This window comes from Megascapheus bottae, chromosome X (genome assembly GCF_031878675.1).
Source record: "Megascapheus bottae isolate mThoBot1 chromosome X, mThoBot2.hap1, whole genome shotgun sequence".
NCBI classification, from domain to species: Eukaryota; Metazoa; Chordata; class Mammalia; order Rodentia; family Geomyidae; genus Megascapheus; species Megascapheus bottae.
The window spans coordinates 105,465,160-105,477,211 of record NC_143547.1 but is presented as its reverse complement, the minus strand read 5'-3'; the positions used below and the strand labels follow the sequence as shown (position 1 = coordinate 105,477,211).

The following is a 12,052-nucleotide window of genomic DNA, read 5'->3' as shown; positions in this document are numbered from 1 at the left end:
CAAAAGGATTTGTAAGCAGATGATGATCTGGAGGTAGAGAGACTACAACCTGGTTTCTGACATACATTTGTATTCCTCTGGTCAGAGATCCTGCTTAGTTGAGTCATAGTATGCCTGCAACACCTAGAACCATGCCTAACCAACACTGAGGTCTCAAAAATGTGTGTTAACTAGTGCATGGTCTTAGTTTGTGTTATCTCCAGCAGGTGATACGACTATTTGCTTGAGAGTTGTATGAAATCTGGGGTTGGTGTGCTAAGAAAGCAGAATGTTGCAGTCTATTGTCTTGAATCCCTGAAAAGTAACTGCATTATCTTATAGCACGGCCACCTCCCCTGGACCTGAGAAACCTCTCCACCATCCGGGAACACGCGTCTCTAGCCAGGACCTGCACTGTGCCTTGGTAAGCTTCTGATTGCTATTTCGAGCTTCATGCTGCCTGAACCAAAGGATGGGCTGGGTTTATTCTCCAGAGTCACAGGCTTTCCTGGGAGTCTGGAGCCAGGAACTGGAACACAAGTCATCTTCTGTCTCATTCTCTCATATCTGCTTGTCTCTTTATATCTTCTAAATCATCTGTCTTTGCAAAACTCTTTTTTTTTCTTGTGGACAAAGATAGCTGCACTATAGTTCCTGAGCCTATTTGCAGGCTTTAATTTCAGTGCCAGTGAACATGGGCTGTTTTTCAGTCCAAACTCAGACTTCCTGAGAAGAAAGAAATGGGAAATTTTGTCAAAATGATCAGCTGAGGCACAAAGGCAGAGATAGTACTAGTAGCTAAGCTTCCAGCACCCAACTTTGTGAATGTGGCACAAATGGAAGCTCTCACAGATAGTGGCATATTTCATGTGTTCAGTAGACAAACCCCAAAAATGCATCTGCACTTACTCATCTTACCATTTAGAAATTTCATTTGCAGAGTCCTGAGGCTGCCCCAGTAGTTTTCTGGTTCACTGAAATTGCCACAATGCACAATGATTTTGTAAAGCAGAATTCTGCAATGAGCAGTATTTCTAGGCAAATTTCAGATACCCAGACCGGGTTTCTCTCTTCAGGAGTATGATGGAAATTGTTCCACACTCTAGTGTTGTCCTCTCAAAATGATGACCATACTTTCTTGCTTTTCCTGGTTACTCTGGAAACTAACAGACTCCAAAGTAGTGGGGCTTTTTTCCTAAATAAGTGGGGTTCTTTTCTTTTCTTTTTTTCTGTTTTGTTTTTCTTCACTAGTGTGTTTCTAGAAAGTTCATAAGCTGTATCAGACTTAGGGACTAGGAAAAAGACATTGTGTGCCATTTGCCTCAGAGTGGGACAGAGCTGCTGGAAAGTCTCTGCTTCTTCAGAAATTGCTTAGGCCGGAAGGAAGTTGTGTCTGGAAGAGGAGGGCTCAAACCCCATGGGGCCATGTCAGTTCCTGGCTGCCTTTCAGAACAGCTGTAAGACATTGCCTTGACCTCATCTATATTTTTTGTTCTTAGCAATCGAACCAGCTTTCTCTCTCCAGAAAGAAACAATATTAATTCTGCAAGATTTTTTGCCAATTCTGTTACCAGAGAAGAGGAAGAAAGCTACATCCAAATGGTAATCTTATATTTTTCATGTTCTTTGTCTTCTCCCAGTCTATAGTCTTGTGAGTTCATTATAAAGAAAACACATCCCTCAGAAATCTCTGTGCAACCTTAAAATACTCAACTTGATTATAAAACCAGGTCACATCTTTTCTAGATTAGAAGTGAATCAATTTGAAGCCATTTTTCTTTCCTGCAGTATTCAAATCCTCATGCCATTTTGAGGCCATAGTATTTCAGGAGAACCCAGGGCTGAGGCCTGGGTTATAATACATAGAAATGTCAGCAATTCTTTTCATTGAGGCTGTAGTGTCCTGTTAGACCCCAGTAGATTCATAATTCCCCAGTGTGCAGAGTCTAACCTGTGAAAAAGTACCTATTACAGGCTCACTTTTATAAGAATACCTGACTCTGAACCTTCCCACTGTGTCATACCCTCTGTAGACTAGGGTTACTGTGTCATTATACACACCTCGCTGGCTAGGCACATAGACATCCCCATCCTTTGATTAGCCATTCAGAGTTGAAGAGTGTTAATATCTACTTTCAGCCTTGTTGTCCCTTCTGTTCTCTTCATCTTGTATGCTATCAAGATCATAGGTTTTTAAGAATACTTTTGGCACCTCTAAAAAATGGTGTACACTATAGCTAGAACTGTGCCTATTCTTCAATTTAGAAATATAGAGAAGGGTTAGGAAGAGAGTTATTCTGATAAAAATACAATGTATGCATGTATGAAATACTTTGGAGAAACTTCTTGGTACAATTACTATACACTAAAACCATCAATGCAGGAAAGTAAAGTAGGCCCTGTTGAAGGAGAATATGGTTGAAGTACTTTATACACATGTGTGAACATAGAGTAATGAGACCCATTGAACTTGTTTGAAGAAGGAACAAGGGCTAAGGGAGGATGTTAATGGAGCACATGGGATGCATACATGGCGACGTCACAATAAACATCCACTTAGCAGCTAATGAGTGCTAACAGAAATCTTTTCTAAGAAAATAAATAAAAAGTAGGAAATACAGGATTAAATTCTAGACACAACTTGAATATAAACCTGAAATTTTGAAAAGAGATATTAGGATAACACAATAAAAGGCAATTGAAAATCAAAAAATCATTCTTTCCCAGAAAGTGATAATTAAGTGCTTCAGCTTGCCTTTTTATTTATAATAATCATGCAGTAAGTGCCCTTAACCATATGCAGATGGAAAATGACTCATATACAAATCTTACACTTAGTAATGGCCCTTGGGAAAGTTCTAGAAGAAAACACTTCTATAAAGGATACTGAACAGCTGTGCTTTGTCTCCAGAGAACAGCGAGGGGAAGTAAACCTAAAATATAATGGAATCAAGTGCAGAGTCATTCCAGACACCAGCAGTTTACTTCTGATCTTTGACGTTGTGAGAAAGACCAGAGGTTTCATTAATAATACGCTTAAGGATTAATTGCTTGCCTAAGTTTTTAATCAGTGGCCAGTGACTGTTTGCATTCTTAAGTAATACCACATAGAAGTTGGAGAGCTAAGAGCACCTGTTCAAGGTAGCTGGAAGAAAGTGCTTCACCCAGTTGTCCATTCAATGATTTAAGGCTGTCTTAGCTCATTCAACTCTGTTTGCTTAAATATACAAACAGAATAATTGCAAACTACTTTCATTTACTGTATTTCTTTTATCACACAATACTGTAATATGGAAGTCAGAAAAATCATATATTTGATTTTGATTTTGGGCATAATGATATATGTTAGTTTGTTCTCTTTTAGGAAAACTTTTGATCCAAATATTAAAACGTAAGACCAGAGGTTGAAATGTAACTTCTATTTTATTGACCTACAAGTTCTTTTATAGCTCTTTTAAATGTTTGTGTGATTATAAGAAATTAAAAAAATAAACAAAATTGTAATGTGTTTTTTCTTCTCTGTCAGTTATTCAAACTTGTAATTTCAACAGTTTTGTAGTACATGTCTAGACTTTTAAAACTCTCATTAAATTTTACCGTACTGTTACAAAACTTTTTAAAGTTTTTAGACATAAACTAAAACTTAGTTTCTTGTTCGATTCTAAGTTTGAATACATAGGAATATACATATATACACATATACATACATACACTTTAGTATGCTGAACATGCTATACCCTGTGTCCACTGCTAACCCCTGGAAACCACTGCTCTGTTCTCTATCACTGTAGTTTTGTCTTTGAGGATGTCACAAAAAGACTTAAACAGTATATTTGTAGCTGGGTTGTTTCAGAAAAATGGCTAACATTTATCAAAATTGCTACATATGTGGACCCTTTCTCAGGTTTTATTGCTGAGTAGTATTCCATTATATGGATGTACCACATTTTTTCTACCCATTGAAAGACGTTTGGGGTGGGGGGAGGATAACGGGGACAAAAACATGAGAGGGGGTCTCAATATGTGAGAAGTAATGCACCTACTACCTGACGAATGTAACTGTTACCCCTCTATACATTATCCCAACAATAAAAAAAGAAAGACTTTGGAGTTTATTCAAGTTTAGAGACCATTAAAACTATTCTTTTATAGTGTTTAGGAAATATATTTTATTATAATATATGTTAATCTTGTGGATATATGCCTACAAGTGACATTTCTGGAGCTTATGCACATTCCATGTTTAAATTTTTTAAGGAGTCACAGTGGTTGTACCATTTTACATTGTCAGCAGTATACGAGGTTCTTATTTCTTCATATCCTATATTTTCACCACTTATTCCATCCTCATTCCATAATAGGCATCATAATCAATACAAAGTACCAATGTAACGGTGGTTATTGTTTGCATTTCCATAATGACTAGTGATGTGAAGCATCTTTTCATGTGCTTATTGGCCCTTTTTTAATTGAGTAGTTTGTTTTTGTTGTTTTCTTGAGTTGTAGGAAATTCTTCTCTATTATGACTATAATCCCTTTTCATATGGATGCCTTATAAAGATTTTCCATTCTGTGGAACTTTCCAACTCTGGACTTGTAATATTTTGGGCATTTCTCGTTTCACTCAAGATTTCTTTAGCTATCTGCAGTCTTTTTGTGTTTCCATGTGAATTCATATTGATTTTTCTGTTTCTGAAGAATGACATTGAGGCTTTGGTGGAAATTGCCTCGACTTCATAGATTGAGTTCAGTAGTATACCCATTTATACAATATGAATTTTCCAAATTTGTGAGCATGGGAGCTCTTTCCTACTATCTTCATCCATTTCCTTCTTGAAGGTTTTATCGTAATTTCATTGCAGAAATTTCTTAGCGCCTTGTTTAACCTTATTTCTAACTATTTTTGAGGCTGTTCATTGCTGGTATATAGAAAATTACTGGTTTATTTTTATCATTCTATGTCATGAAAGGTATTCATCAGATCTGAAAGTTTTAGAGTGGAATCTTTAGTGTCATTTGGGTCATACTATCTGCAGATAGGGATAATTTTACTTCTTTCTTCATTATTTGGAACCCTTATATTTCTCTCTTGTCTTATTCCTCTGGCTCACTTTAGAGGCAAATATTTTAGCTTTTCACCATTTAGTATATATGATATTGACTGTAGGTCTGTCATATAGAGCCTTAGTTATGTTCAAGAAATTTCCTTCTGTTCGTGGTTTCTTAAGAGATTTTTATTATAAAAAGAGGATTGATTTTGTCAAAGGTTTTTTTTCTGCATCAACTGAAATGATGGTATATTTTAATCTTTTATTGTCTCTATGCTGTATTATGTATTGATTTCCATATGTTGCACCAAACTTGCATAACTAGAATGAAAGCAACTTGACCTATTGTGTGTCTTTTTGATGTGTTTTTGAATTTGGTTCGCAAATATTTTATTGAAATTTTTTACAACTATATCTATCAAAAGATTGATCTATATTTTTCTATTTTTTGTTGTTGTTGTTGGTGGTGGTGGTGGTCATGGAACTTGAACTCTGGGCCTGGTGCTGTCCGTGAGCTCTTCAGCTCAAGGCTACCGCCCTACCCCTTGAGCGACAGTGCCACTTTCTAGTGTTTAATTGGAGATAAGATTCTCAAGGACTTTAGTGCTCAGTCTGGCTTTGAACTGCCATCCTCAGATCTCAGCCTTTTGAGTAGCTGGCTCTATTTGTTTTTTTGTTTATATCTAGTTCTAGAATAAGTTAATGTACTTCATACAATGAATATAGCAATATCCCTTCAATTTGTATTCTTGTTATTTCTTTTTTAATGGTTAGAATTCAACAGTGACTATAGCCTTGGTTTTCTTTGCTAGGAGATTGTTGTGTATTTTTTGGCAATTCTTATAATTGAAGTGACATCATAGTGCTATAAGGAAGATAAATCATACTTTTAACCTTATTTGATTTGGTTTTTGGACTGTGATCCTTCTACATGAAATTTTCTGTCATTGGGGAAGACAGGCGAACATTGAGGTAGAATTTCACAAACTTTTATGCCCACACTGGGCTTGAATAATACAGAATATGAAAGAGGAACTCAATAAAGATTTAGGAATCATTTTTAAATATTGAAAAAAGAAAGAAAATGAAGATTTGAAAACTGAAAGGCTCAATGAGTCACATAAAAGATTTAAAGATAAAAGCCTTACCAATAGACTGGATGAAATAGAAGACAAGGCTTGAAGACAAGGCAAATGATTTAGACGGTCTGAAAAAATAGTAAAAACACAGGAAACTGTACAAAACATATAAGACTTCTGAGTCCCCATGAAAAGACAAAACTTGGGAGTCACGTACAAAGAAGAAGATATAGCTGCTTAACAGCAGATAAATCATACTCAATAAAGTAATAGTAATTTCCCACAACTTGGAAAAAGAAACAATCTATGCAGGAACAGGAGGCTTTTGGAACACCAAGCAGACAAAACTAGAAGAAAAAACAACCTCTCTATGAGATATTATACTTAAAATGCTAAGTGTACAGAACAAAGAAAACATTGAAAGTAAAATGAGGGAGTACCATGTCACGATAAAGGCAAACATGTTGGAATAGTAGCAGACATTCTCCTGAAAATCACACTTTATTCTTCCTGAATACTGAAATGTATATACGCCATATTATGTTGATCCACTTGATCAATTGTAATGTTTCTAAGCTGTTTCCATAGCTTTATCATGAATATTGCTGCAATGAACATGGATTAATAGATGTCTTTATAGTATCCTGACTTGCAGTCTTCAGGTGAATGCCCGAGAGTAATATTACTGGATCATAGTGTGTGTGTGTGTGTGTGTGTGTGTGTGTGTGTGTGTGTGTGTGTGTGATTTTTTAAAGTTTTTTTGAGGAATCCCCATGGTAACTTTCATAGTAGTCACACTAATATACATTCTTACCAGCAATGTATTATGGTTCCTTTTTCCCCATGTTCTCACCAGCATTCATGTTCATATTCTTGATCATGGCCATTCTGGTTGATATAAGATATAATTTCAATTTGGCTTGATTTCTATTTTCCTTTTGGCTACAGATGTTGAGCATTTCTTCAGGTATTTATTGGCCATTTGTACTTCTGAGAAAAATCTACTTAAGCCCCTTTGCCCATTTATTTTTTGTTGTCTTTGTTTTTGTCAGTTGTGGAGCTTGAATTCTGTGCCTGGGCATTATCCCTGAGCTCTTTAGCTCAAGGCTACTGCCCTACCCCTCGAGCCACAGTGTCACTTCCAGTTTTCTGGTGGTAAACTGGAGATAACAGTCTCACGGACATTCATGCCCAGGCTGGCTTTAAACCGCACTCCTCAGATCTCAGCCTCCTGAGTAGCTAGGGTTACAGGTGTGAGCTACTGGCACCCAGCGCCCATTTATTTTTTTATCTTATGGCTTTTGTTATTTCAAAATAATTTAATCCAAAATGCTGGTACATATATTAGTCAGTTGCCGTAATCAAAAATTGTATTTGAGAATCATTATTGATTCTCAAGGCTATTATGGTGACACCCCAAGTGAGGCCCAACCTTAGGAGTACCTTATATAAGACTTAATAATTGTAAGTAAAATGGGTATGCTAGTTTATAAACAGCAATTCAATATATGTTTTTAGAGTTCAACCCTTTAAGAAACCATAGAGTTATTGTAAATATTTTAATCAAAAAATTCTCTAAAACTGTTCAAAATCTTATACATTCTACATTATTTTTACCATCCATTTTTACTATCTTTAAGTAATTGTACAAGAAGTGTCCATTCAACAAAGCAGTTTATGAATACAGTGTTTCTTATCGATGTCGCCTTTTTCAGTGTTCTCACCCATTTGCCCCAATCCACTCTTTCCCTCACTCTCTGAATTGTTGACTGAATTCCCGCCTCTTTCTACTGTATTCTAGTTGCAAAGGCCCTGGAGTTTTATTCAGAAAGTTCCTGCCTAGGCCAATAAGTTCTAGCCTTTTCTCTATTGTTTCATTTAGTTGTTACAAGGTTTCACATAGTATATTAAGGACTTTGATCCACTTTGAATTGATATTACAATTTATATGTACAAGGTGACAGATGGATCCATTTTTATATTTCTGCATATGAACATGCAGTTTTCTTCAGCACTATTTATTTAAGTTTTTTTCCCACTATATATTTGGGTCCTTTGTCAAAAAACAGATGGATGTGGGTATATGGACTCCTTTGTGGATCTTGTGGTCTGTTTCATTAGTCTTCAGGTGCCAATACCAAGCTGTTTACCGTGACTGTAGTATACGTTGACATGTGAAATTGTGATACCGCCAATATCACTTTCTTTGTTGAAAACTTGTTTCACTATTTGGAGCCTTTGTGTTTCCATATTGGTTTTTTTTATTGTTTTCTCCATCTCTGCAAAGAATGTCATTGACATTTTGATAGATATTACGTTGAATTTATAGATGGTCTTTAGCAGTCTGGATATTTTCGGTCTTTATTCTGACGATCAATTAACATGAGATTTTCTTTGCCACCTGCTGTCTACTTAAATTTTTTTCTTTCTTTTTTTTTGTTGCCAGTCCTGGGCTTGAACTTGCTCAAGGCTAGGGCTCTACCACTTGAGCCTCAGCATCACTTCCAGATTTTTTCTATGTATGTGGTACCGAGAAATCAAACCCAGGTCTTCGAGCATGCTAGGCAAGCACTCTACCATTAGGCCACACTCCTGGCCTACTTCAATTTCTTTTTTCAGAATTTTGTGTTTTCTATGGCAGAGACTCTTCATGAACTTGGTTAGTTTTATTTCCAGGTGTTTTTTTTAAGGTATTTAGGGGTGGGATTGTTCTAATTTTCTTCTCTATATTCTCATTGTTAGTATACAGAAATGCTACATGTTTTTGTGTTGATTTTATGTCCTGCTACTTTGTTGAAGATATTTATCAGCTCTAGGAATTTGGGTGTGGAGTATTTCAAGTCTATTAGATATAGCATGAAATCATCTGCAAAGTTTGACTTTTTCCTTCTCTGTTTGGATTCCTTTTATATTTTTCTATTGCCTTATTGCTCTGGCTAGGATTCCAGTACTACACTGAATATGAGTGGTAAGAATAGGCATCTTTGCGTTATTACCAATTTTGAAGGAAATAACTTCTCATTTTCACCACTTACTATGATTTTGTTATAGGCTGGTCATACATAGTCTTTTGTATGCTGAACTGTGAGCCTTCTGTTCTAGCTGTTCCCAAGCTTTTATCATAAAAGGATGTTGGATTTTGTCAAAGGCTTTTTTCTGCATCTATTGGGATTTTTTTTATGATTCTTGTCTTTAAATCTATTAATATACTGTGATATATATATATATTATTTTTGGCAGTCCTGGGACTTGAACTCTGGGCCTGGGCGCTGTCCCTGAGCTCTTCAGCTCAAGGCTGCTGCCCTACCCCTTGAGCCACAACCCCATTTACTTCTGGTTTTCTGGTTGTTAATTGGAGATGAGAGTCTCACAGACTTCAGTTCCCAGGCTGGCTTTGAACCACAATCCTCAGATCTTACCCTCCTGAGTAGCTAGGATTACAGGTATGAGCCATCACACCTGGCTTTGTATTATATTCTATGATTTGTGTATATTGAAGCATCCTTGCATCTTAACATGAAAGATGTTGGTCTATAGTTCTCTTTTGTGTTTTTTCCCTGTCTATTTGGGAATTAAATATTGGCTTCAAAGAATGAGTGTGTTTGTGATCTCTCCCTTTCTGTTTCATGAAAAAAAAGAATAGCATTGGTATTAAAAGCCATATAAAATTGAGCTCTGAACCCATAGAGTCCTGAACTTTACATTAGTGGGAAATGATTTAGTACTGTTTCAATCTCATTGCTTTTTAATAGATATGTTTAGTTAATATCCACTTAGTTCAATTTTGGTAGATTGAAGTTTCAATTTTTACTCAATTTTCCAGTTTGAGTAAAGATGTTCTAAGTATTCCCTCATAATGTTCTAGATTTCAATAGTATTTGTTACAATATCCCATTTTTCATTTTATTTGTTTGTATGACTTCTCCTCTTAATCATATTGGCTAAGAGTTTTTCAATTTTGCTTATCTTTTCAAAGAACTATTTTTTACTTGGTTGATTCCTTGTATAGTTTTTAAAAATCTCTACTTCATTGATTTCTGCCCTGATATTTATTTCTCCTTTACATCTACTGGTTTGGATTTGGCTTGGTTTTGTTTTACTAAGAAGCTTCAAGTGCATTCTTAGGATATTCATTTGAAATATATGTTGTCTATGTAGGTACTCATAGCTATAAACTTTTTGTTTAAACTGTCTTTGCTGTGCCTCAAAGATTCGGATGGGTTTTGTTTTCATTTTCATTAGATTAAAGGAAGTTTTCCTACTTATCTTTGATGACCCACTCAACATTAAGCAATATGTTGTCCATTCTCCATGAGTGTGAATATTTTCTACAGTTTTTAAAGTTTTACGGATAAGGCTGACTTTATTCTGTTAGTGTCTGACAGTTCCAGAGGGGTTAAGTTTTTTATATTTGCTGAGACTGGCTTCTTTATGACCTTGAATATAGTCTCTTTTTGAGACTGTTCCCTGAGCTGCCGAGAAGAATATGACTTCTGCAACTTCTAGGTGAAGTGTTCTGTTGGTTCCAATTGGTCTGTGGTTTCATTTAAATGAGGTTTCTTTGCTGAGTTTTTCCTGGAAAAGTTATCTGTGGGTGAGAGTGGGATATTAACTATTTCTATCCAGCATTATAGTTCAGTTCTCATCCAGTAACATAAGTCAGATTAAAAAACCACAAGAAATAATGATTACGACATAAGGAAGAAGACAAAACATGGATATTCTTAAGTGAAGTGATTGGTATCCAAAAGTTTAAAATGATTTACTTAGAAATAACTAGAAATTAATCAAAGGCATTATCAAGATTGATGGACATAAATTCAATTCACAAAAATCACTTGCATGTCTATACAGTGGTAAGAAATGAAAAGTAGAATTTAAAGAAAATAGACCATTTATAACAAAAACAAAGTCTAGGTGTTTAGTAATAATCAAACCTCCAAAAACAGAATAGAGAAAATATTGACTATAAAAAATTTGAAAGGACCTAAATAAATAAAATAGATTATATTCCTGAAGTGGAAGATTCAAATATTAAACATCATCTTACTAAACACCTAAGGATGATTACTGAGGAACTTTGAAGGTGATATGTATATTTATTTATTAAGGTCAAAGCACCAAGAATAACAAAGACATTCTGGAAGAACAGAAAGGGTGAAATTTTTCTTATTAATACCAATAGTCAACACAGTCCTGTACAAAATAGACCTATATGCCTATAGGATAGAAGGGAAAGCCCACAAACAGAGCCCAAACTGTAATATAGCTTAATGTATAAATGCAGAGAAGCTGTATTACTGAGAAAAGAGCAGTTTCACATAAGAAGTAATAATAAGGGGAAAATGATGAAACAGATATTGATCAAGATGCATTATACTAATAAACTAACAGGTAAATGTTAATCCCTTGGTACAACAACTTAAGAATAATAAAAATATAATTTAGGGAAAAAACAGGAAGAAACAACATAAAGGAACACACTGAAGCTGGACATGATAGTGCATGCTTATAATCTCATTATTCAGAGTGCAGAGGCTGGGGAATGTTGACTTCCAGGCCAGCATGAACGAGAGTGAGACGCTATGTAAAACAAAAATAATTAGAAAAGGAACAGAATGCATCTACCTTCACCAATATATGTATATTGGAATTAGTTCAAGCGAAACTGTTACATAATCATGAAGGTTAAAATGTTAACATTAGGAGACAATATGGAGAAATAAACCATAATCTAAACTTAGACTAAGATTTCCTGAAGAAAACCCATGTGCAAAATACATAGGGAAAGACATAGTAGAAGCATGAATTCCTTTTGTTAAAAAGAAATACCATTTTTAAAAAATGAAAAGGCAAGTCACAGACTGAAATGCCCATCTGCATCTTGTATAACCAGCATATGCTTAGTGCCCAAAATTTATGAGGAAATATTTGACATAAAGAAGA

The 12,052-nt window shown here is 35.3% G+C and overlaps 1 protein-coding gene across 2 annotated transcripts in view; it reads left to right on the top strand.

Annotated features, from left to right (window-relative positions):
• Gab3 (GRB2 associated binding protein 3) overlaps positions 1-12,052 on the top strand; it is a 64,884-nt gene that overhangs the window by 47,448 nt on the left and 5,384 nt on the right. For both annotated transcript variants that reach the window (XM_090326230.1, XM_090326229.1), the window contains exons 7-8: positions 322-403; positions 1,479-1,581. In XM_090326230.1, the coding sequence (XP_090182356.1) occupies positions 322-403; positions 1,479-1,581 (185 nt within the window). The remainder of the gene's footprint in view (positions 1-321; positions 404-1,478; positions 1,582-12,052) is intronic.